This window comes from Dendrobates tinctorius, unplaced genomic scaffold, assembly GCF_039654945.1.
Source record: "Dendrobates tinctorius isolate UK_male_01 unplaced genomic scaffold, ASM3965494v1 ptg000069l, whole genome shotgun sequence".
Lineage (NCBI taxonomy): Eukaryota > Metazoa > Chordata > Amphibia > Anura > Dendrobatidae > Dendrobates > Dendrobates tinctorius.
In genome coordinates, this window is record NW_027361737.1 from 26,980,104 (window position 1) to 27,001,372 (window position 21,269).

Genomic DNA, 21,269 nt, shown 5'->3' on the forward strand with positions numbered 1-21,269 from the left:
GGCTGTCAACATGTATTCATTGAGAACCCCTTTACATTTCTTGGGATCCAATACCAGTATCCATGTATCTGCTGTAGAGAAATAAAGACCAGCAATGTCTCCTTCCTCAGATTCAGATATATGACGCCTTTTAAGATACTTCTACAGTTTCTTGCCAGCGATTACCAGTCCTATAGAAGAAAACTGCTACCAGCTGATGAGCACCTTAGATTATGTGATTTTATAGATCTACTTTTACTCAGCTGCTATATATTATGCCGCCTATGTGTGGATGTCATATATAAGACACAAAATACTTAAAAACCATTGTTAAAACATTTTGACGTAGCCGCAAAAAAACACCGCGTCACTTTAAATAGCAAAAAAAAAAACGAAACCGAGGAACATCCTGGTAAACACAAGAGGGAGAAAAAAAGTGATCACGAACATGAGGCAGTCTCAGACGTCAGCTTCCTTGTGGGTTAAAAGTAGAAACAAAGCAAACGTCCCTTCCTCTTCTGTGAATTACAGGGAAATCAGAAAAACAGCTGAAAAAAAAAAAAACGATACAGGAGGCCGACACAAGCACAGATTCGTTGCCTGCCCCAGGCCTAACGTGCTGGCAGAAGGCCCGGATCTCAAAGAAAAGACAACTGAAGCGCTCACAGACTAAAATAAGCTCCTCAGCAACAGCCGAGCAGTGATCTAACCAATCCTCTGACCTGAGCCAAACCGACACAGTATGGAAAGCAGAACAAACACGGCCTGTGTCAACCGAATATTCAAATAGGGAGACAATGCCGAAAGGTGAACGGAGTCCGAGACCAGAGCAGATGGCACACGCCTGCAGCCAGAACCAGCAATGCCCCTTACCAGGGGTCGGGACGTCTCGGTGAACTCTACGGCACATTGTCAGCCATGCAAAATCACGACGGGTGCATTGTCAGCAACTCAATACCAATATTATATTGGGGAACTGATAATTATACTATTCCCCATTACACCACTCACATTCAGGGCACCAGGGCTGATTTACAGAATGGGCCAAGGTGCTCACCAACGAAGGGTCTCCATCATCCCATCCTACTGACGGTGCCATAACCTGTCAGTGTATTGTAGTCATTTCCCCACATTAAAGGGTTTGTAACAAGATTGAAAGTTACCCCCCTTCCATCGGATAAGAGATCACGTCATTACTGGTGGGGTCCAGCCGAGAATGGCGAAAAGAGCAGGGGTCGAGCATAGGCTCCATTCATTCTTGATGGGAACACCTGGGACAGCCAAGTGATCGGACCGCCACCCTGTGATCAGGACGTTATCTCCCATCCTATGAATTACGTCTAACTTCTAATCTCCGTACAGACCCTTTTAAGAAAAAAAAAAAGTTCCACTAGACTGTCCCCCATAGACTTTGGTCACACGAAGTATTCAATATTCCATTACGTCATGCCTTCAGTGTATATGATTAAAGACACGCATCCAAATTATAGTCAGCCGAACAAGCCAATATCAATGGAACCTAATGTGTATGGGGGTCCCGACTTATTATGCCCGACCCTTTCACTTTCCGGGAGGTAAGCCGCCGATGCTTATGGCGAAAGATCCCCCCCCCAAAAAAAAAAAACCACATGCGGTTTTATTGCAAATTCTCATGGTTTGGGGTTTGTGTTCTTTTTGCTGCTCAGTTTGACCAAATACAATTATATTACGTTTCACCCGTGAAAACCAGTCGAGAAGCACGTCACTAAACGTCAGCAATTCATTGTACAATCCTAACATTACAAAGATGTAGCTGCGCCATTACTGCGCCCCTGTTGTTCACAGGTTGTGTCTGGTACTGCCGCTGGTGATTTCACCTAAAGGGAACCTGTCATACACATTTTAGACTAGATTTCACATGTCTGGCACATTAGATCTGCACAAAAAAGGCGCCATTTTTATTAAGGGATAAGCATCTACAGTATACAGCCACACCACGTCTGTATGTAAAACCATGCTGACAGGTTCCCTATAAATGGCGCACCAACATATTACACTGTCCAAGGACTAGACGGTTGCTGTTTTTGGAAGCCATGTTTGCCAGTATAAAGGGGCACTGTGCAATGACACGTCACTATGTGTGATTTAGTGCCGCAGCCCCTTCAGTCTTTCCTGTCACCGGGGTCCAGGGAAATCACAGTTGTTTTTGTTCTGGGTGGGGACCTTACACCAGCGCTAGAATCAGCCGTGAATAGATTTAGCTTAAGGGCCCAAGTATATAAATGGAGCCGGGGTTAGAGAAGTGAAATCCCGAGTGACAGTATTCTCGGAGCGAGTCACCGAGGTCAATACTAACCCTATTTATTAGCGGTACCACAGTATATGCACATAGCTGGCGCTGGACGAGCGCGGTGGTGTCCAGGTGACCTGCGAGCGACGCACGCTCCACTCCTCACTGCAGCCGGATCAGTTTCCTTTTCGCAAAACTTTGGCAGCAACAGAGGAGGAGAGAACGGCGAGAAACAATGCAGGATGGAAATGAGGCCAGGCCGACGTGTAACCGTATCGTGCCGGCGCAGCGGGGGGTGCAGCTCGGCTCACACGCTCCACAGTTAACCCACGCGTCACCACTAGTGTCACACAATCAACATTCCCACGTGCTCGGAGGACATGGCCGCCCCGGGTGGAAACACTGAGATAAAGCACGTCCCACTCTGCGTTACTGCAGAAACAAAGTACCGAAGCTGCGCTGATATCCGAAATTATCGCCCGGGATCAGATAGTGGCGGATTTATATTAGAAACCCAAAGAACATCGCTAGGGGATAACAAGAGGGTTGGGGGGGGTCACAAAGGGTTAAACACCAGGTCTACGCTATTGGCCGTGACTACAATTATTGCACCGCTGCATACAGTTTGATCATCTGCAGCATATTCCCTGTTGACATGAGGGGATGTGCTGCCGACAGACGATGATCTTTACGCCATCATCAAAGCGTTTGATGGCTTCCCATGCTCCGTCCGTCCGCCAACATTCAGGAGATCTGAGGGATTACTGACCAGTGTAAGAGGCCCTTAAAGGGCTATTCTCAAGTTTGGAAGTTATTCCCATGGGGGGCTATGACTTCAGTATTTGGGAAGGATGTCAGTCATGCCAAGGATTACAGATTGGATTAGTCTGGGGGACGCGATGCCCCGCCGGACTGGTCCTGGTGTTGGCACACATGTAAAGGTTGGATTAGGAGAACAAGGACGTTACTAGAGTCGAAAAAGGGGCTTCAGAGTGCTACGGTGGATTAGGAGGCATGGGGAATTTGAGATTATCCCTTTAAATTACACTTAAAAGGGGTATTCTCAAATTTAGGAGCCATCGCCTATCCATGCGATAGGGGATAACTTGTTGATCACTGAGGGTCCGACAGCTGGGATCGGATCAATCCTGAGAACTGGTGTCCGAGCAATGGTTAACGTTCTGAGGGTCCATTTGCTTTATGAGAGTTGTCGTATTCTCTATAGAGACTGACACAGGTCGGGCTCCGGCCTCCTCACAATCAGCCCATAATATAATGACAGAGCAGAAGTATGGCGCCATTGTGGACCACACGCCACGGTGACGCTCCAGTGACCGAGGCGACGTGGGACTCCCATTCCCATAATGGCTGGGGGTTCCCTTGGTCGGGGCCCCAGCTGTCACCCGGTGGATTGATGGGACGACCCCTCCGCACTCCTCCTACGCGTCACGTGGACTGATGAGGGACAGGACACGACAGACAGGGCTCGCACATCTATCAGGCATATGATTCCAGCTGAGCGAGGTGCCTCCGGCTGGAGGAGAGTAAATAACCCTACCTAATGTTACGACACCCTGCCCTCCCCTCTGCTGGGACACGGTGTAAATAAACATGGTACGCCGGCTCACGTGACGGGCTGAGGCGAGGCCGGCCCCGGAGAGGAGCTGTTTGCCTTTGTGTACAGGTGAGAGAGGACAGGTGAGCGGCTCACAGGTGACATCTTCTGAGGAGACGTTTGTAACCCGAGGCAGAGATCTCTGTCATACAGCTGATCTCCAGGCAACCAGGAGCCATAGCCAACCTCACCTCATAGCCCACGATGGGAGACCTGACTGCTGCCGTCCTCTCTCCACACCTCGGCCATCTTCCTGTCTCTGGCAGCTGGGGACAACAAGTACCAGGGCGCCCAATGACTTTTCATTACAATACAGGCGGCAATGCTGACATACAGGGGAAAGCACAGACCGGTTGAGGGCCCACATTGCTTGTTAGGGACCCAAACATATTCATTCTACTTAAAGGGGTTGTTCTTATAAAGTGGGGGTACATCGCTAGGATAGGCTGGCGGGGGTCCGACCTCTTGGAATAAAGGGCATGCAACACTGAGATAGGAATCCACCACTATGCTGATTTTACCTGCTCTGTCCAGTCTGAATGGGGTCAGCAGCAGTTCCCTGCACTGCCAGGTTACTGGGGAGGCGCTGTTGAGCAGGGAAGGCTTAAAAGGAGGAGTAACAACACTACATCAGCACCAGAGGTCACACCGCCACCCACCATGATGTCACATCCTAGAAGTAGGGGCTATTGCCAAAAGTATAGGCGCCCAGTGATCCTGAGAAGCAGGCGCTGCAGAACCCCATCTTGAATGGAGCAGAGAAGCTCATGCTCAGCCTCCGCGCCATTCACTATCTAGAGGACTGAAAGAGAAAGCCGAGTACAGAGCCACTATTTATGGAAGTCCCATAGACAATGGGATATGGGAAACTTGCTGTTTCGGCCGCTTTAATAAGATGGGAACATGTCGCTAATTAGTTTGAACCGCTCTTTGAACACTTACAATGCGATATTCCAGTTATTACCAGTGATTCCCACTGCCCTGGCAAATAAGATATTATAACAATATTTAGTACATTGGGGCATCTGTGGTAACCGCCCAAAACATTGGGGAATAAATGGATCGGATCTGGTTAAACATTTCTATAGTATGCTATCTATGGTGACTAGAATGGCAGACAGTGATAACCTCCCAAAAAACATAGAAATCTGGAAGCTTTCCTTCCAAAACAGCGCCACATCTGTCCTCAGATTGTGTGCGGTACTGCAGTTTATTCCCATTCACTTGAATGAAGCTGAACTGCAATGTCACACACAACGATGTACACATGTGCCATTGTTTCTGGAGAAAAGCAGCCATGTTGTTTTCACACTGTATCAAATTAGTGCAAGAGATCAAGTGCTTGGTCTAAACTTCAGCTGCTTGTATTTATCTTACTTATGTAGGAGCATTAATTCCTCAGGGCTTTACAGCCATCATCTCTGTCCCCATTGGGACTCACAGTCTAGGTTCCCTATCAGTTTGTCTTTGGAGTGTGGGAAGAAACCAGAGAACACAAGTAAAACCCACACAGACACAATGTCATCTGTACGACGAGGTCTCTACGACGCGGTCTGTACATTACGGTCTGTACGACGCAGTCTGTATGATGTGGTCTACATGATGCGGTCTCTACGATGCAGTCTGTATGATGCAGTCTCTACGGTGTGATCTCTACGACACGGTCTCTACGGTGCGGTCTCCACAACGCGGTCTGTATGATGCAGTCTCTACATCGCAGTCTGTATGATGCAGTCTGTATGATGCAGTCTCTACGGTGCGATCTCTACGTCACAGTCTCCACGATGCGGTCTCTACGGTGTGGTCTCCACAATGCGATCTGTATGATGCGGTCTCTACGGTGCGATCTCTACGACACGGTCTCCACGATGCGGTCTCCACGGTGCGGTCTCCACAACGTGGTCTGTATGATGCGGTCTCTACGGCGTGGTCTGTATGATGCGGTCTCTACGGTGTGATCTCTACGGTGCGGTCTCCACAACGCGGTCTGTATGATGCAGTCTCTATGGTGTGGTCTGTACGTCGCGGTCTACGATGTAGAATATAGAGCACAGTCTGTACAGTGTGATCTGCACAATCCTACATAACGGCAATGTCCTCTCTGTATGTCACTGTCTATTTTTTTGTGGATAAAGCCAAGAAGCTATAATAACACACTAACAGTTGTGGACTACTACAACTCCCAGCATGCCCTACAGCGGGACAATAGCCGGCAGGAGACACTAGCAGAGCAGTAATTCCATATCTGATGTCCTTGATTAGGTGTAGTATGGAGAGGACACTGACCTGGCCGCCGCCTCCTCCCGGCACGGACGGGTGCCGGCTCCGCTGCGCTGTGCTCGGTCACACAGTGATGAGCCTCCTGATACCTCTCCTCTCCTGTCTCCGGTCTCTTCTCTCCTTGAAAACAAAGAGCACTAAACACATGACACTGAAAATCCAAAACATGTGACGTCACCAGGGCGGACCAATCGCAGCGCGGCCGGGGATGCCGGGAGGTGTAGTTCTCCGCCGGTGGCACGTCAGCTGTTGCGGGGACTGCGCTTTCCTCTTGGCCCGCTCATGTTTTCTGCCTCCCACTACATGTAAGCTCGTGTTGTCTGGAATCAGGCTGCCGCCATGCTGTAGTCAGGCAGACAGGTTTGTTTTTTTTTACAATAAAGTGCAATAAGCAGGCATTAACGCTAGAGGCGCTGACAGGCATTGTGTCTGCACAGGGCCCCCGTCATAAGGCCGAGCTGTGAGGGGCTGCACATTTGCCGACCCACTATCTCCTGCATAGCATTTGGAAATCAACCTCATGACCTGTACTACAGCATAAAGGAGGCAGAAACAGTAACCGTGAGCCACAAGCTGCAGCGCCCTCTATGGGCAGCATGTGTCTGCCGGAGCAGTCCTTACAGGCACCATGTACTGGTATTACAGGTATTGTCAGCACAGTGTAAAGAAAAGTCAGATTGTATTCGCCTACAATTATAAAATATAAAACTATAAAGATGCAACAATAATATTTTTATTGCGAAGTTTTTCAGATAAATGTCGCAAATAGGATACTGACATGGACATATATTTTCCCTTGTTATTGGAACCACCCGTACAGCACAGTGAGCAGCTTAATAAAAAAAAAAATCTGCATTTTATTTCTCGTAATTAGAGGTGAGCGAATGTTTGGAAATTTGAATTCACCAACTTTGACGAATTTTGATATGTGGCAAAAAGATTCCCAGCAAACTAAAAATATTGTAAAGTCTCAAACTGCCCTGAAAAGACGTGTGTGAGGCCACATGCACACCTTCAGTATTTGGTCAGTATTTTACCTCAGTATTGGAAGCCAAAACCAGGAGTGGGTGATAAATCCAGAAGTGGTGACGTGTCTCTATCACCCGCTCCGGGTTTTGGCTTACAAATACTGATGTAAAATACTCACCAAATACTAAACATGTGAACGTGGTCTAACACTCTGAGGTCTCCTAGGACTGCATCAAACACCTTTCAAGCATTTAACCACTTCCGGACCATCCATAGAAGTGAAACGCCCAGGTGGTCCCAAGCCTACTCTAGTGACATCCTATAACATCACTGTGCTGGAGCGCAGCTACACAAGTGGGGATCCGACTGCAAGAGACCGCCAGAGTCCCTGTAGACATGGCACGGTTATTACTGTCCGTGTCTTTTCCATTACTGTATATACAGCGCTAAAGAAGCTCCTCCGCATGTAGTAGTAAGACGCACCGACGGCGACTCCTGCTCCATACACAGTGGTCGCTGTGCATAGGGAGGGGAGCTGCTGGGTCATGGGAGACACAGACAATTCTGCTAAACCAAAAAGAAAAATGGTGCTACAAAATATCTCACAAATATATCAACTTTATTAAATGTAACAGATTTCCTTAAAAAACAGAGTAGCTCAATGAAGGGCTAACAACAACCCCCCCAAGGCTATAAACATTATAACTAGTATGCCCACATATCTATTGCAGTACATTCCCTAATGGCTAACATATACATCAGAGGGAAGAGCATAGGAGGCAAACTTATATATGAATAATGTGTAGCTCAGCACCCCAACGCGCGTTTCACCCAGCTTCATCAGGGGCATTTGCCCTGCAGGCTGAATTTACCCTGTAACTTGGGCTAATATACCAGCTTCAGCTACAAGGGAAAAAAGATGACAATAAAAATATTTCACTATTGAAATGCCCCCTGAAGGTCTTTTATGACTATGAGGGGGAGAATGTGTAAAATAAATTAAAAAAGAAAAAAAGGTAAATAACAATGCTACTGTGAATCCAAATCGCTGTTACTAGCTCTGCCCCCGTGAGATAACAGTGTCCTATATATCAAAAGAATTGTTACAGAATAATGAACACATTTTTAAATATATTTAGTGATTCTTTTGTGGTTATAAAAAAAATGAGAAAAACAAACACTTATTTTTTTCTCGTTACGCCGTTTAGCAATCGGGTTAATTCTTTTGTTATATTGATAGATCGGGCGATTCTGAACACGGCAATACCAAATATGTGTATGTTTGATTTTTTTTTATTGTTTTATTGTGAATGCGGCGAAAGGGGGGTGATTGGACTTTTATATTTTTTTTATATTTTTAAAAACTATTTTTTTACTTTTTACATGCTTCATTACTCTCCATGGGAGACTAGAACCTGCAGTACTTTGATTGCCTCTGCTACATACAGGTGATGATCAGATTGCCTGTGTGTAGCAGAAATGCTCACTTGCTATGAGCGCCGACCACAGGGTGGCGCTCATAGCAATCTGGCAATAACTATCACAGAGATCTGCTGCAGACCTCTGGTTGTCATGCAGACCCATCGGTGACCCCTGATCATGTGACGGGGTCACTGATGGGCTGGATTAGTGATGCGGTCCCTGTAAGTGTGTTTTAAATGCCGCTATCAGAGATTGACAGTGGCGTTTATCTAGTTAACAGCCACAGGTGGATCGCGATTCCACCCAGGAGTGTTGCGGGCACGTCAGCTGTATAGATCAGTTATCATGTGACCGGAAATGTGTGGGCTCATTGCTGGAGCCCGCACCAAACTGAGGGAGTCTGACATGTGCATATTATTACGTCACATGTCGGGAAGGGGTTAAATGACTGCTGATGGAGCATGGGAAAGCTTCTTTTCTGATGGAGGCGGCTGATGGACTGGTCTCACCAGCAATCATTTTATATCTCACAAGAGTGAACTATGCAATAAAGAGAGGGCGCTATGAATAACAAAAATAACGAGAATACTCTATGTATGGGATGGTGCTATATGCAATGGAGAAAAAAGTATTTGACACACTGCCGATTTTGCAAGTTTTCCCACCTACAAAGAATGTGAAGGTCTGTAATTTTTATTGTAGATACACTTCAACTGTGAGAGACAGAATCTAAAAATAAAAAAACTGAAAAGTCACATTGTTTTATTTTAAAATAATTAAATTGCATTATATTGCATGAAATAAGTATTTGATCACCTACCAATCAGCAAGAATTCTGGATCTCACAGACCTGTTAGTTTTTCTTTAAGAAGCCCTCCTACTCTGCACTCATTACCTGTATTAAGTGCCCCTGTTTGAACTCGCTACCTGTATAAGAGACACCTGTCCACACCCCTCAATCACACTCCAACCTCTCCACCATGGCCAAGACCAAAGAGCTGTCAAAGAAAACCAGGGACAAAATTGTAATCCACCTTGTCCACCCACATTGAAATGAGTGACAACCTCACTAAAAATCCTGTGACTAATGAGTTTGGGGAGTCTCTGCTGTCTTCTCTCCACAGGACGACTCTCTAGTCTTGCTATAAATTGAGAAGATTTTTCCCGCCTAAATCGCTGCTGGTTTATCAGAAGAGACCTTGGCTTTCTCAGAGACTGATCTGGAAGCTTGTCAAGGATGCACAGCACAGCTGACCTGGATATGAACTCACCGGGTAAGTAACATAACACTGGCCATAGACAGCTCACCACCTCTGTGACTAAAATACTCTCTAGGGCAGAGGTGTGGCGGTATGTACACGATTACTGTATGTACACGATTATGTACACACTATAGCCTTGTACACAGAGCAGTAATGGCGAGCTCTGGCGCACTAGTAGTTCTTACAGTTCCAGTGTCTTACAGTTCCATCAACGTGGATGTGATTTATGTAAATCTCGTGACTACTGAGCTTTTTTAATCTGCAGAAATTGACCTGCCGTGCAGTTTTGAAGTCTGCAGCATCTTAGTTTCTCTTGTAAATGTTAGTTTTGTTTGTAATCAAAGCAGATTTATTTAAAATAGACCAAAAGGAGACAAAAAATAAAGCTATAAATGCATCTAAAAATATGCAAGTAACCTAATTTACCTTATTGGTGCAGAAATGCTGCAGAAAATCTGCAGCATCAAAAATGCACCAAATACTCATCATGGTATCTTAGCTTTAGACCACGTTCACACATTCAGTTTTTGGTCAGTATTTTACATCAGTATTTGTAAGCCCAAAGTAGGTGTGGAAAAGTCCAAAGAAAAGTGTAATAGATGCATGTGTACCATTTCTGCATTTTTCTTTTGGCTTACAAATACTGATATAAATACTTAGGCTGTGTGCACACGCTGCGGATTAGGTGCGGATTCATCCGCGCGGATTTTGTAAAATCCGCAGGTGAAACCGCAGGTCAAAATACCTGCGGTTTTACCTGCGGATTGCTCTTTTATGCATAAATACCTTTTTTATATCAGTTCAGATGTATGTAAACTGCCGCGGTCCGATGGGCGGGGCTTATTCACCTGCTCCACCCCCCATGTCTTGCTCTATGCATTTCTTCTTGTGTAGAGCAAAACAGGGAGGGGGGAGCAGTTGAATAAGCCCCGCCCAGCGTACCGTACAGCGGCAGTTTACATACATCTGAACCGATATAAAAAAGGTATTTATGCATGAAAGGTGCGGGGTCAGGGGGAAGCAAAAAGACTAAGAGAATCCTTATGTGACACACAAATGAATGCTATCATTATATGATATCTCAAAAAAGAGGTGACAGATTCCCTTTAACAAATACTCAATGTGTGAACATGACTGATTTCCATCCAATAGACCTAATGATTTTGATCCGTATTGTCATCCAAGTGTCTGTTTTTTTTGACATCTGTATTTATATATCAATAGTGTAAATTATATTAGATCAAGTCCAATTTCCTATGTGAACTCCTTCACGACATATAACGTGTCCCTAACTTTGATGCGGGCTTCGATGCAGAGCCCGCATCTGTCCCTGCACATGACAGCTGATTTAATCTCTGACAGCGGGATTTAACTTACTCCAGCCAGAATTGCGTCATTCCTGCCGTCCATCGGCACCCGTCAGGTGATCATGGGGTGCCGATGGGTTGTCATGACAGCCAGGTGTCTGCAGAAGACCCTCGTGCTTGTCATTCCGCTCCACCTATGTACGCCAGCTCATGGCTGTCATTCATTGGAGGTCGTGGTGTTAGCACAGGTGATCAGCTGATCACAGCTTCAACTCTACAAAAGTGACTATTAAATAGAGTAAAAAGTGAAGAAAAAAGTTTTTAAAAATATGAAGAAATTAAAAAAAAGCAAAAGTTCAAATTACCGCCCTTTTGCCCCATTGATAGCCTCATGCCTTTGTACCGAAGCTGGGCCTAGAGCCTTATGTGCTAAGGTTTGATTTCACATTTACGCAGCTAGACCTTGGACCTCTAGGCTATAGTACGGCCGTTTGTCCTGACTACATCTCATGATTTGAATTAAGATAGTTGTATGTCATGTCTGCACAGGGCCTTATGATTGGGCTTCAGAGTGACTTTTGCAAAGCATGTTTCCCATTTTTTGGTTTAATAAACAAGTGCTTCACTTTTCTCTTTAACGCAACTACTCCATCCATAGGAGAACACATGGTGTTAATACAGCACATTGTCTCTGTGAAGACTGCCCTCCATCTGAGGCTCATTAATTAGCTCCTTCAGGTGTGGCCAATCTGACAATTGAGATGTACTATTCGGAGTGGAGGTTTATACTGAATTCTGATAGATTGCTCTCTTGAATGTAACTGTGGGCCTGGTCTCTTGTTTGGCACCTTCAAGTATGGCTCTAGTCTAGTCTGTCTGTGCCTCATGGTGCCTCTGTACATCATATTGCATCTGTGTCTCATGGTGAATCGTAGTGTCTCCGTGTCACAGAGTGTATCATCATGCCTCTGTTTCTCAGTGTATCATAGTGCCTCTGTGTCTCATAGTCCATAATAGTGCCTCTGTGCTTTATGATACTGGGTCACCCTCCCAGGGCTGTGGGGTACTCGGTACCGGGCCGGTGTCAGGGGGATGTGGTGTCACAGCGGCGGTGACCCGGTCCGTGGCCCTGGGTGCACAAATCAATGATGGATTGTAGATAATGAAGTGGAATAATTTGTGACGCCACCTGTGGTGTTTGGCAAGCAAGATGTTAAGCCAACGCTGCGTGCAGATCCTCTGGGGCTGATGGTGTGTTGCAGCATAGATGGTGTAGCTCCCCACAGGTGAAGCTGTAACCCCAGGGCAGTGTAGAGGCGCAGGCGGTGTGAGGAATGTTGGTACCCAGATGTAGCAGTGCTGACGATGTTGGCGCACAAATGAATAGAAGACACCAGGGCTTGCAGTTCCAAAGCTTTACTCACAGTTCGTGGTACACACTGGTGCCTGCCTCCGTGCCGTGTCCTCCGGGGTAGAGACTCAATCAACCTCCCAGGCAAGTCAGGATTCTCCTCTCCAACACTCCGCCAACATGTACCTTTCCTGAACGACTCCTCTATTGCGCCTTTTAGTGTGAAGAGCTCCAGTACCGTGGTACTCTGAAGTTCCTCCTGTCAGATGTTCCTAACAACTCTACTTGTATGACAGACAGCTGTAGCCTCTTTCGGGGACTCCCTTCTCTGGAGTCCTCTATACAGAGGTTGCTGTTGAGCCCCAAGTCTTGGATGGGAGTAGTGCATTTACAGCCAACTACTCCAGCGGTGTCTGCTGCAGAACCATAAGTGTCCATACAATCTCGGGGACCGGGCCCCGGCCTTGTGCTGAGAACCTATAGGCAGGGTTCCTCTCCCAACCCACAACTCCTCTCTGTTCTCCTACTCCTTTGTTCCGCGCTGTTCCTTCTCTCCCTTATGGAAGCTTAGGTTGCAGTTCTACGTCTTTCTCCTTACTCTCCTTTCCCGTGCCAGCTGGCTCAGATCACTGAGGCAGCTGCAGCACTCCTTCCTCCATCCCTTCTCCCAGGGATCCCAACTCCTCTTGGAATGTCCTACTACTCCGCCGACCTTCTGTCAGACTCTCCTGTAATCCTAAACCTTCCCAACCTTTTATATCTAACTCCACCCACCTCCCAGCACATCTCGTGTTACGAAGCAAGGACCCACGAAAGGTGCTCTGCTACCCTCTAAGCATGGAGCCGCAATGGGGTCCTGCTGAACTATCCTGTGTGTGGGGTGCAGGTGTTGGAGTGTGGAAAGGAGCTCCCAACTTACCTAGGTGGTGGGGCACTACACCTTAGGAGAAGGTGCAGTACCTCTGTGGCGACTGAGCCTCAGGGGCGCCACAATACCTCTGGTGTTGTGGCTGTGGGCCTTTTGCCTCTGGCTGTGGGCCTTTTGCCTCTGGGTGGGCCTCTAGCTTAGACCTTTTGCCTTGTTACTGCGACAGAGTGGCTGCACATTGTATCGCCGGCCTTCCATTTCACATTTTGTCTTGGGCCTCAACTCTGGTTTTAGAGTTCTTGTGTTTTTGGACCCAGATCCAGCTTCCGTTGCTTCATTCTTTGCAAGCGGGCTTAGCCAAAGGAACAGCTATGCTCGGATTGGCCTAGAAATTTAGTATTTCTTCTATTTGCAGCAGAATTCTTAAGTGAGCTACTGCCCTTGAGTGCTAAGGTCAGGACTTTCATAGTTATGCTTGAAGGGAGACATATGTCTTTTGGCTTTATCTTATAACAGGACATACTACTGTTCTGGGAGTAGGAAATCCCATGAGGTAGATGCCAATCATGCTGGGGGGAAAGAATCCTTCCCGACTCCACATACGGCCATCGGACTAGTTTCCTTGATCAACATCTGGCAGACAGATTCTCGTCCCATAAGTCTGTTGTATTATGTTTACCAGGGACTGCATCATGGCCTTCTTTGTACTTAGTCATGAATCAGCAGCACTGCTTCATGTGGCAGAGAATCCCACAGCAGTCAGGGCTCCTAACAGAAAGAATCTGTATCCAAGACTCTTACAGTTGAGAACCCATAGTCCCACTGCCTCACAGTAGATAATCACCCTCTGTGATAGGAAGAAACCTACTTTCCTTTAGCTGTAGAGTAGGGTTCTTGTCACCATTGCAGTCTGGGTGTATAAGTATTACCAACAAGATTGCCTTTTAGGCCTTTATTTTTTTCCTGGCTGAGACCATGTTGGATAGCCTGTCCTGGCTGTAAAAATAAATAAATAAAAATTGACATATAATGTCTGCACTAATGACTCGTATAGAGGCAATTTCAAATGGTCTCTCTTGTGTCAAAGGATTTTTTTTACCAGCAAACCCCCACCCCCGCTTAGTTTCACCAAGGTCCCTTGTTAGGGTCCTGCCACCGATGTGACAAATCAGTTCAAGATTTTCATCCTGTGTGTATATATCATTATTTATATATGCGTGTGGGATGCCCTCACACCCAGGGCTGTGGGGTACTCGGTACCGGGCCCGATGTGCTTCGATGGGAGATGTCACGGCAGCTGGGACCCGGCCCGTGGCCCTGGGCGCCCATTGTAAAAAGGGAAATGTTCAGTGTGCTTATGATGAGTGATTCATGACGCCACCTGTGGTGTTCGGCAATAGAGATGTAAGCCGACGCTGCAGACAGATCCTCTGGGACAGATGGTGTGGTGCAGCAGTGATGGTATAGCCCTCCACAGGCAGGGCTGTAGTCCCAGGGCAGTGTAGGTGAAGTGACACTTAGATGGTGTAGTGTCAGGCGCAAGGGATGTAGCAGCGCTGGGCAGGTTGGCGCAGGAATAAGTGGAGGACACCAGGGCATATAGTTCCAAAGCTTTACTCACAGTCTGTTGCAGGTACAGGTGCCCGCATCCATGCCGTTTCCTCCGGGTCAGGAGCTCAGCCAACCTCCAGGCAAGATGAAGTACTCCTTTCCAACACTCCGCCAACATGTGCCTTTTCTGAACGTCTCCTCTTATAGCGCCTTTGAATGACGTACTCCTAGTATTGAGTTACACTGGAGTTCCTCCTGTCAGATGTTCCTATGAACTCTACTTGTACGGCAGACAGCTGTAGCCTGCTTCGGGGACTCCTTGCTGCTGAGTCCCGGCACACTAATATGTTGCTGTTGTGCCCCCAAGTCTTGTGTGGGAATAAAGTGGTCACTACTTCTATTCCTTCGGTGTCTGCTGCAGGACCATTAGTATCCGTACAACCTCGGGGACCGGACCCCGACCTTGCGCATAGAACTTGAAAAGGGTTCTCCTCTAACCCTGGTCCTTGTTCTCTTATTCTCCTCATGTTCCGTGCTAATCCTTCTTCCCAATGGAGAATCAAGCTTCCTTTCTCTGTCTCTTTCCTGTGCCAGCAGACCCAGATCACTGTGGCCAGCTGCAGCACTTCCTTCTTCCATCCCTGTCCCGGGGATCTCTCTTTCTCACACTCTGTCCTTCTACATCCTCACTCACTGACTGACTGACTGACTGACTGACTGAACTCTTCCTGCTCTTTTGTGCGAACTAAACTCCACCCACCTCCCAGCACGTTTCGTGTTCCAAGCAGGGAGCCACCAAGGGGTGCTATGTTACACTCCAAGCAGGGAGCCGCCGAAGGTGCTTTGCTACACTACTTTGTGGTGTGGGGTGCAGGTGTTGGAGCGTGGTCAGGTGTCTCCACCTTACCTGGATGGTGGGGTACGACACCTCAGGAGGAGGTGCAGTACCTCTGTGGCGACTGAGCCTCAGGGGCGCCACACATGTTTATGGCACGACTGAGGGTAAGAGCATTTAGCTAGGCCACCTTCATCAGTTCCAGAGTTCAGACTCCCTGTGTCGTTAACATCAATAAAACAGTAGTGATGATCCACGCTTCCCTATCGGCGCTTCTGATGAGAAACCCGACGTTGGTAATGGCAGGGGATGTTACCCGCCAGATTGGATATTTCCTTAGTTTCAATAATATCCATTCCTTATTTGAGGCCTAGACATCTAAGGATTCAGAATAGATGTGATCTCCTGGATGAGTAACGTACAGGATGGGCCATTTATATGGTTAAACCTGAGTGGGCCATTTACATGGATACACCTAAATAATATGTGAATGGTTGGTGATATCATCTTCCTGTTTGTGGCACATTAGTATATGGGAGGGGGAAAACTTTTTAAGATGGGTGGTGACCATGGTGGCCAATTGTTAAATGGCCCACCCAAGTGTATCCATATAACTGGCACACCCAGGTGTAGCCATATAAATGGCCCACCCTGTACATATATTCCAATGCTTTGACCATTATCCATATTCTAATGATTGTTTGATTTCCAGCAATCCAGGGTCTCTGTTCTGCAGGTCTCCTTGTGCTATGCTACACTGGTCTGTAACCAAAGTTTAATCTGAGCAAAGGAGGACCGATGAATTAACAGTCCTGGGTTAAGCACATGCAAGTCTATTATTGGTCTGTACAGTCCTCATCTTGTTGTGGCTGTGGCTATCACCATACTATTTGCTTGGCAATAAGGTGTTTTAGGTCTATTCTTTGGCTGTTGTTTATAAGTATCTATCACAATAACTGCAATAACTCTCTGAGGTTCATGATTTGTGTTGGGTTACAGCGGGTTTGTTTCACTCCGCTTCTGCTGTATAATTTAACACATTCATACTGAATTTTGCCATTATAGGCATATATCAGACACTCACTAAGGTGATTATCTTTGCGATTTCTTTAGATTTCTATATTACTTCTGATCATTCAGATCATTTCTATATCTAGCCTGGTTCTTGCTTGGGACTTTGATCCTTGGGCTTCTGTACCCACCCTGGGGCCTTTTCTTTGGTATTCTCCATGGTGCTATCCAGAGGGATGTAATGTAAAAGGGAATTAGACCTACCGGTAATTCTGTTTCCAGAAGTCCCTCAGGACAGCACCCTTATTTCCCTCACTTATGTTTGTCTTTAGGCCTACACAAGATCAATCTTTGGACAGATCATTCATTCATCAAGTCACCTTGGCTCGAGATTGAGATGGAGCTGTTAAATGGTTTCTTACATAAGACTTTGTAAGGGCTCGTTTAGACCATCTCCATTCATCCTTCAGTGGTACTTTGAAAAAACACTGGAGGGTGGAGGTGGGAGGGGCCTTTTAACCTCTCTGTGATCCTGTCCCGCTATAGGTCAAGGAAAGACTACCTCCATGGTGCTGTCCTGAGGGATTTCTGGAAACAGAATTGCCGATAGGTCTAATTCCCTTTTTTCATACAAATTTCTGAATTTTTTTTTCACCACTTAATTAGAAAAACAACTATACATGTTTGGTATCTGCGTGCTCGTACTGACCTGGTAAATTAAAATGGCCGGTCAGTTTTAGCATTTAGTGATCATAGTAAAAAAAAAAAAAAAACTGTTGTGGAATTGCACTTTTTTGCAATTTCACTGAATTTGGAACTTTTTTCCCCATTTTCCCGTACACTGTATGGTAAAATCAATGGTGCCAATCAAAAGTACAACGCATCCCACAAAAAACGCAAGACTTCATACACATATGGTGATGGAAATATAAAAAAGTTATGGCTCTTGGAAGTAGGGAAGATAAAACGGAAAATCGCCATGGCATGAAGGAGTTAATAATTGCAATGCATCCAATTTATGGAGGACACGGCACGGAGGCAGGCACCAATGGGTACCACGAACTGTGAGTAAAGCTTTGAAACTGCAAGCCTGGTGTCCTCCATTCATTTGCCGCTAGCACCTTCAGCACCGCTACATCTGGGTACCAGCATCTATACCATTCTGCGCCTCTCCTCATCCATTGCACCTACACTGCCCTGGGACTACAGCTCCACCTGTGGGGAGTTATACCATCTTTGCTGCACCACACCATCAGTCCCAGCGCATCTGTATGCAGCGTTGGCTTACCATCTCCCTTGCCAAACACCACGGGTGGCGTCACGAACTATTCAAATAAACTTTAACACCATTAACATCACCGCCATTGATATTGGCGCCCAGGGCCATGGACCGGGTCGCCGCTGCTGTGACACCTTCCCCCTGACACCGGCCCGGTACTGTGTACCCCGCTGCCCTGGGTGTGAGGGGCGACCCACTAAGATGTGCGTTAAATGCTCATGAGAATTGTAAATCGTGCTTCTTTCAGTGTGGTCGGGCTTGTGGCAAGTCCCTGGAAGCTCCTCCATGATTATGGGCGCTTCCTCACGTAGTCTATTGTGAGCGAGCACTTCATTGGAAGATGGAGTCCATTGGAAGGAGTGGACATGCTGCCGATTGAAGAAAAAAACAACCTGTTTCCATGTGGATTATAAAAAGTGCAGGATGTGGGTAGGAGGAAGCTAAAACTCATTCACTTTGCTGGTACTGTAAAATGCGACAGACTTGTAACCTTTGAATGGAGCCCAATTCCATCATGTCCTTAATAAACCTGTGATGTGTGCTGTCTGAACACATTTTGTTCCTCCATGTAAGCCCTTGAGAGAAACTCGGACGAGTCTCGCACGTCAATACCCGGCACTGCCACTGGCACTCGGATCGGAGCGATCAGCTGCATAGAAATACATGCAGCTGAACGCTCCGATCTGAGTGCCGGAGTCAGTGCCGGGTATTGACATACGAGACTCGTCCGAGTTTCTCACAAGTCTGACCCGGCCTTCATAACGTGTACACCCTTTTGTCTGGGATCCAGGGTTTTTACATTGATATCCTGAACATCTGCAGCTTAGTTTTGGTCTTTGTTCTCTATGAAAGCATAAGACTGCTGAAGGGCAATGGAAAGTGATCCAGAACAAGAAGAAAATAAAGTGTCTGACCGATCTCCTCATGCTTGCTACCAATAATTTGATTTGAAGCTTATTTTCACTAGTAGAAAAAGTCCTCTACTTGTCCGGTTCTGTAGATGTCCTCATCGCTATTAAATGGAACTTGTCACTAGGTTTTCCCTATATAAATTATGGCCACCTCCATTAGGGCCTTTTTTACAGCATACTGGAAGTCCCCAATCCAGTCTGCAGATCCAAAAAATAATTTTTATTACACTTACAGAAGTGGCGGACAGGTTCAATGGGTGTCTCTTGTCTTGATCCGGCACCTCCTCTCGTCTTGAAATTGCCATCCTCCATCCCTGTGTCTTGTAGATTACTCGTCCACATAGTGTCATCCATCGCACTTCTACACAGCAGCACTTCTCTCTACCCTGCTGAGGGCAGAGCAAAGTACTGTAGTGCGCAAACCGCCCCGTCTGTAAGTATAATAAAACCTATTTTTTGGGATCTGCAGACTGGATTGGGGAATTTTTTAATGCATTCTAGTATGCTGTAAAAAAAAAAACCCTAGTGGTGGTGTCCGTGTTTTATATAGGGAAAACCTGGTGACAGGTTCCCTTTAACTTGTAGATATTGAGCTAACCTGCAGATTAATAATGTTCTAAAGCAGGCATGGCCAATTTATTTTCCAAAGGGGCCACATGAGTCATTGTGACTGTTGTGGAGGGTCGAACCAACCTGCCAAATTAAATTCTACTTATTATTATTGTTTTATATTCATTTTTGACACTTAATATTAAGAATTAGGTCTGCTGACTAGTTATTACTGCTAATACACTCCCTTATGCAAAATGATATCACCACACAGCTTCCTTGCACAGTATTATGTCCCCACAAAGCCACCCAATAAGAATGATAAACCCACACAAGCTCATGACTCGCCCCCAGAGGCCGTGGGGTACTCGGTACCAGAGGCCGTGGGGTACTCGGTACCAGAGGCCGTGGGGTACTCTGTGCCAGGCCCGTTGATTTCAATGGGAGATGTCACAGTGGCAGGGACCCGGTCCGTGACCTCAGGCGGTCAATGTAAAAGGGGTAGAGTGATGGGGATAAAGTTGTTGTGGTGATTCGTGACGCCACCTGTGGTTTCTGGTCAGTTTGACCAGCACTGCAGGGTTGCTTCTCTGGGACAGATGGTGTGGTGCAGCAATGATGCTGAAGCTCCCCACAGGTGGAGCTGTAGTCCCAGGGCAGTAGCAATAGGTGTTGAGGTAGATGGTGCAGTGTTAGGCACAGAGATGTAGCAGTGCTGAGTGGGTTGGCGCAGGAAGAAGGCAATGAGACAGCTGAGTGCAGTTCCAGTTCTTTTACTCACATTCTTGGCACAGACAGGTTCCCGCTTCAATGCTGCGGTCTCCAGATCAGGGGCTCAGCCAACTCCCAGGCAGATGGAATTAAGCTTTCCAGCACTCCCTTTCGTGTGCCTGTTCTGAACGCCTCCTTTCTAGCGCTTATCTGAGGTACTTGTAGTATTGAGTTACACTCAAGTTCCTCCTACTTGTTGTTACTCAAACTCCACTCACATGACAAGTGACTGTAGCCTGCTTCGGGGATTCCATCCATCATGTCCCGGCTCACACTTAGGTTGCCACCGTGTCTTCAAGTCTTTTGTGGGAATAGAGTGGTCACAGCTCCTATTCCTCTGGTTTCTGCTGCAGGAACATTAGTTTCACAAACAGCCTCGGAGACCGGACTCTGGCCATGCGCTCCGAACTTGAGGAAGGGCTATGCTCTGACCCTAGTCCTTAGTTCTCTTCGCCTTACGTTCTGCACTAATCTTTCTTCCTTCTGGAGAATCAGGCTTTCTATTGCTCTTTCCCGTGCCAGCAGCTCCAGGTCACTGAAGTCTGCTGCAGCACCTCCCTTCACTCAATCCCTCTCTGGGGATCTTCTCTCACCAACTGACACTTTCCTAACATTCTCCGGCTCTCTTGTGTAGTCTAAGCTCCACCCACCTCCCAGCACTCTTCGTGTTCCAAGCAGGGAGCCACAAAGGTTGCTCTGCTACACTACTGTGTTTGTGCTGGATGTGAGTGGTGGAGTCTGGTCAGGTGTTCCATCTTACCTGGGAAGTAGGATACCACACCTCAGAAGAAGGTGCAGTACCCCTGTGGCGACTGAACCCTCAGGGGCACCACACTCATCACACAGAAGTATGTCCCCACACAGCCCCCTTACAAAGTATTATGTCCCCACACCGCTCCCCATTCAGAATGTTTCAACACAGCCCCCATACATAGTATTATGTTTCCATAGAGCCCCCTTACATAGTATTACGTTTCCACACAGCCCTCTTACATAGTATTATGCTTCCACAAAGCCGTCTTACATAGTATTATGTTTCC

At 46.8% G+C, this 21,269-nt stretch overlaps 2 protein-coding genes across 8 annotated transcripts in view; one reads left to right on the top strand and one right to left on the bottom strand.

Annotated features, from left to right (window-relative positions):
* KLHL24 (kelch like family member 24) overlaps positions 1-9,415 on the bottom strand; it is a 96,257-nt gene extending 86,842 nt beyond the window's left edge. For 2 of the 4 annotated variants that reach the window (XM_073581263.1, XM_073581259.1), the window contains exon 1: positions 6,150-6,292. The gene's annotated coding sequence lies outside the window, so the exon portion shown is untranslated. Of the gene's footprint in view, positions 1-4,384; positions 4,490-6,149; positions 6,293-9,354 lie in introns of those variants that run through there. The other 2 variants (XM_073581261.1, XM_073581262.1) reach the window with 2 other exon arrangements.
* Positions 6,310-21,269, top strand: part of KLHL6 (kelch like family member 6) — a 166,488-nt gene continuing 151,528 nt past the window's right edge. The window contains exon 1 of one of the 4 annotated variants that reach the window (XM_073581265.1): positions 6,310-6,448. In XM_073581265.1, the coding sequence (XP_073437366.1) occupies positions 6,426-6,448 (23 nt within the window). In that variant the 5' untranslated portion in view covers positions 6,310-6,425. Of the gene's footprint in view, positions 6,449-6,473; positions 6,789-9,576; positions 9,809-21,269 lie in introns of those variants that run through there. The other 3 variants (XM_073581266.1, XM_073581268.1, XM_073581267.1) reach the window with 3 other exon arrangements.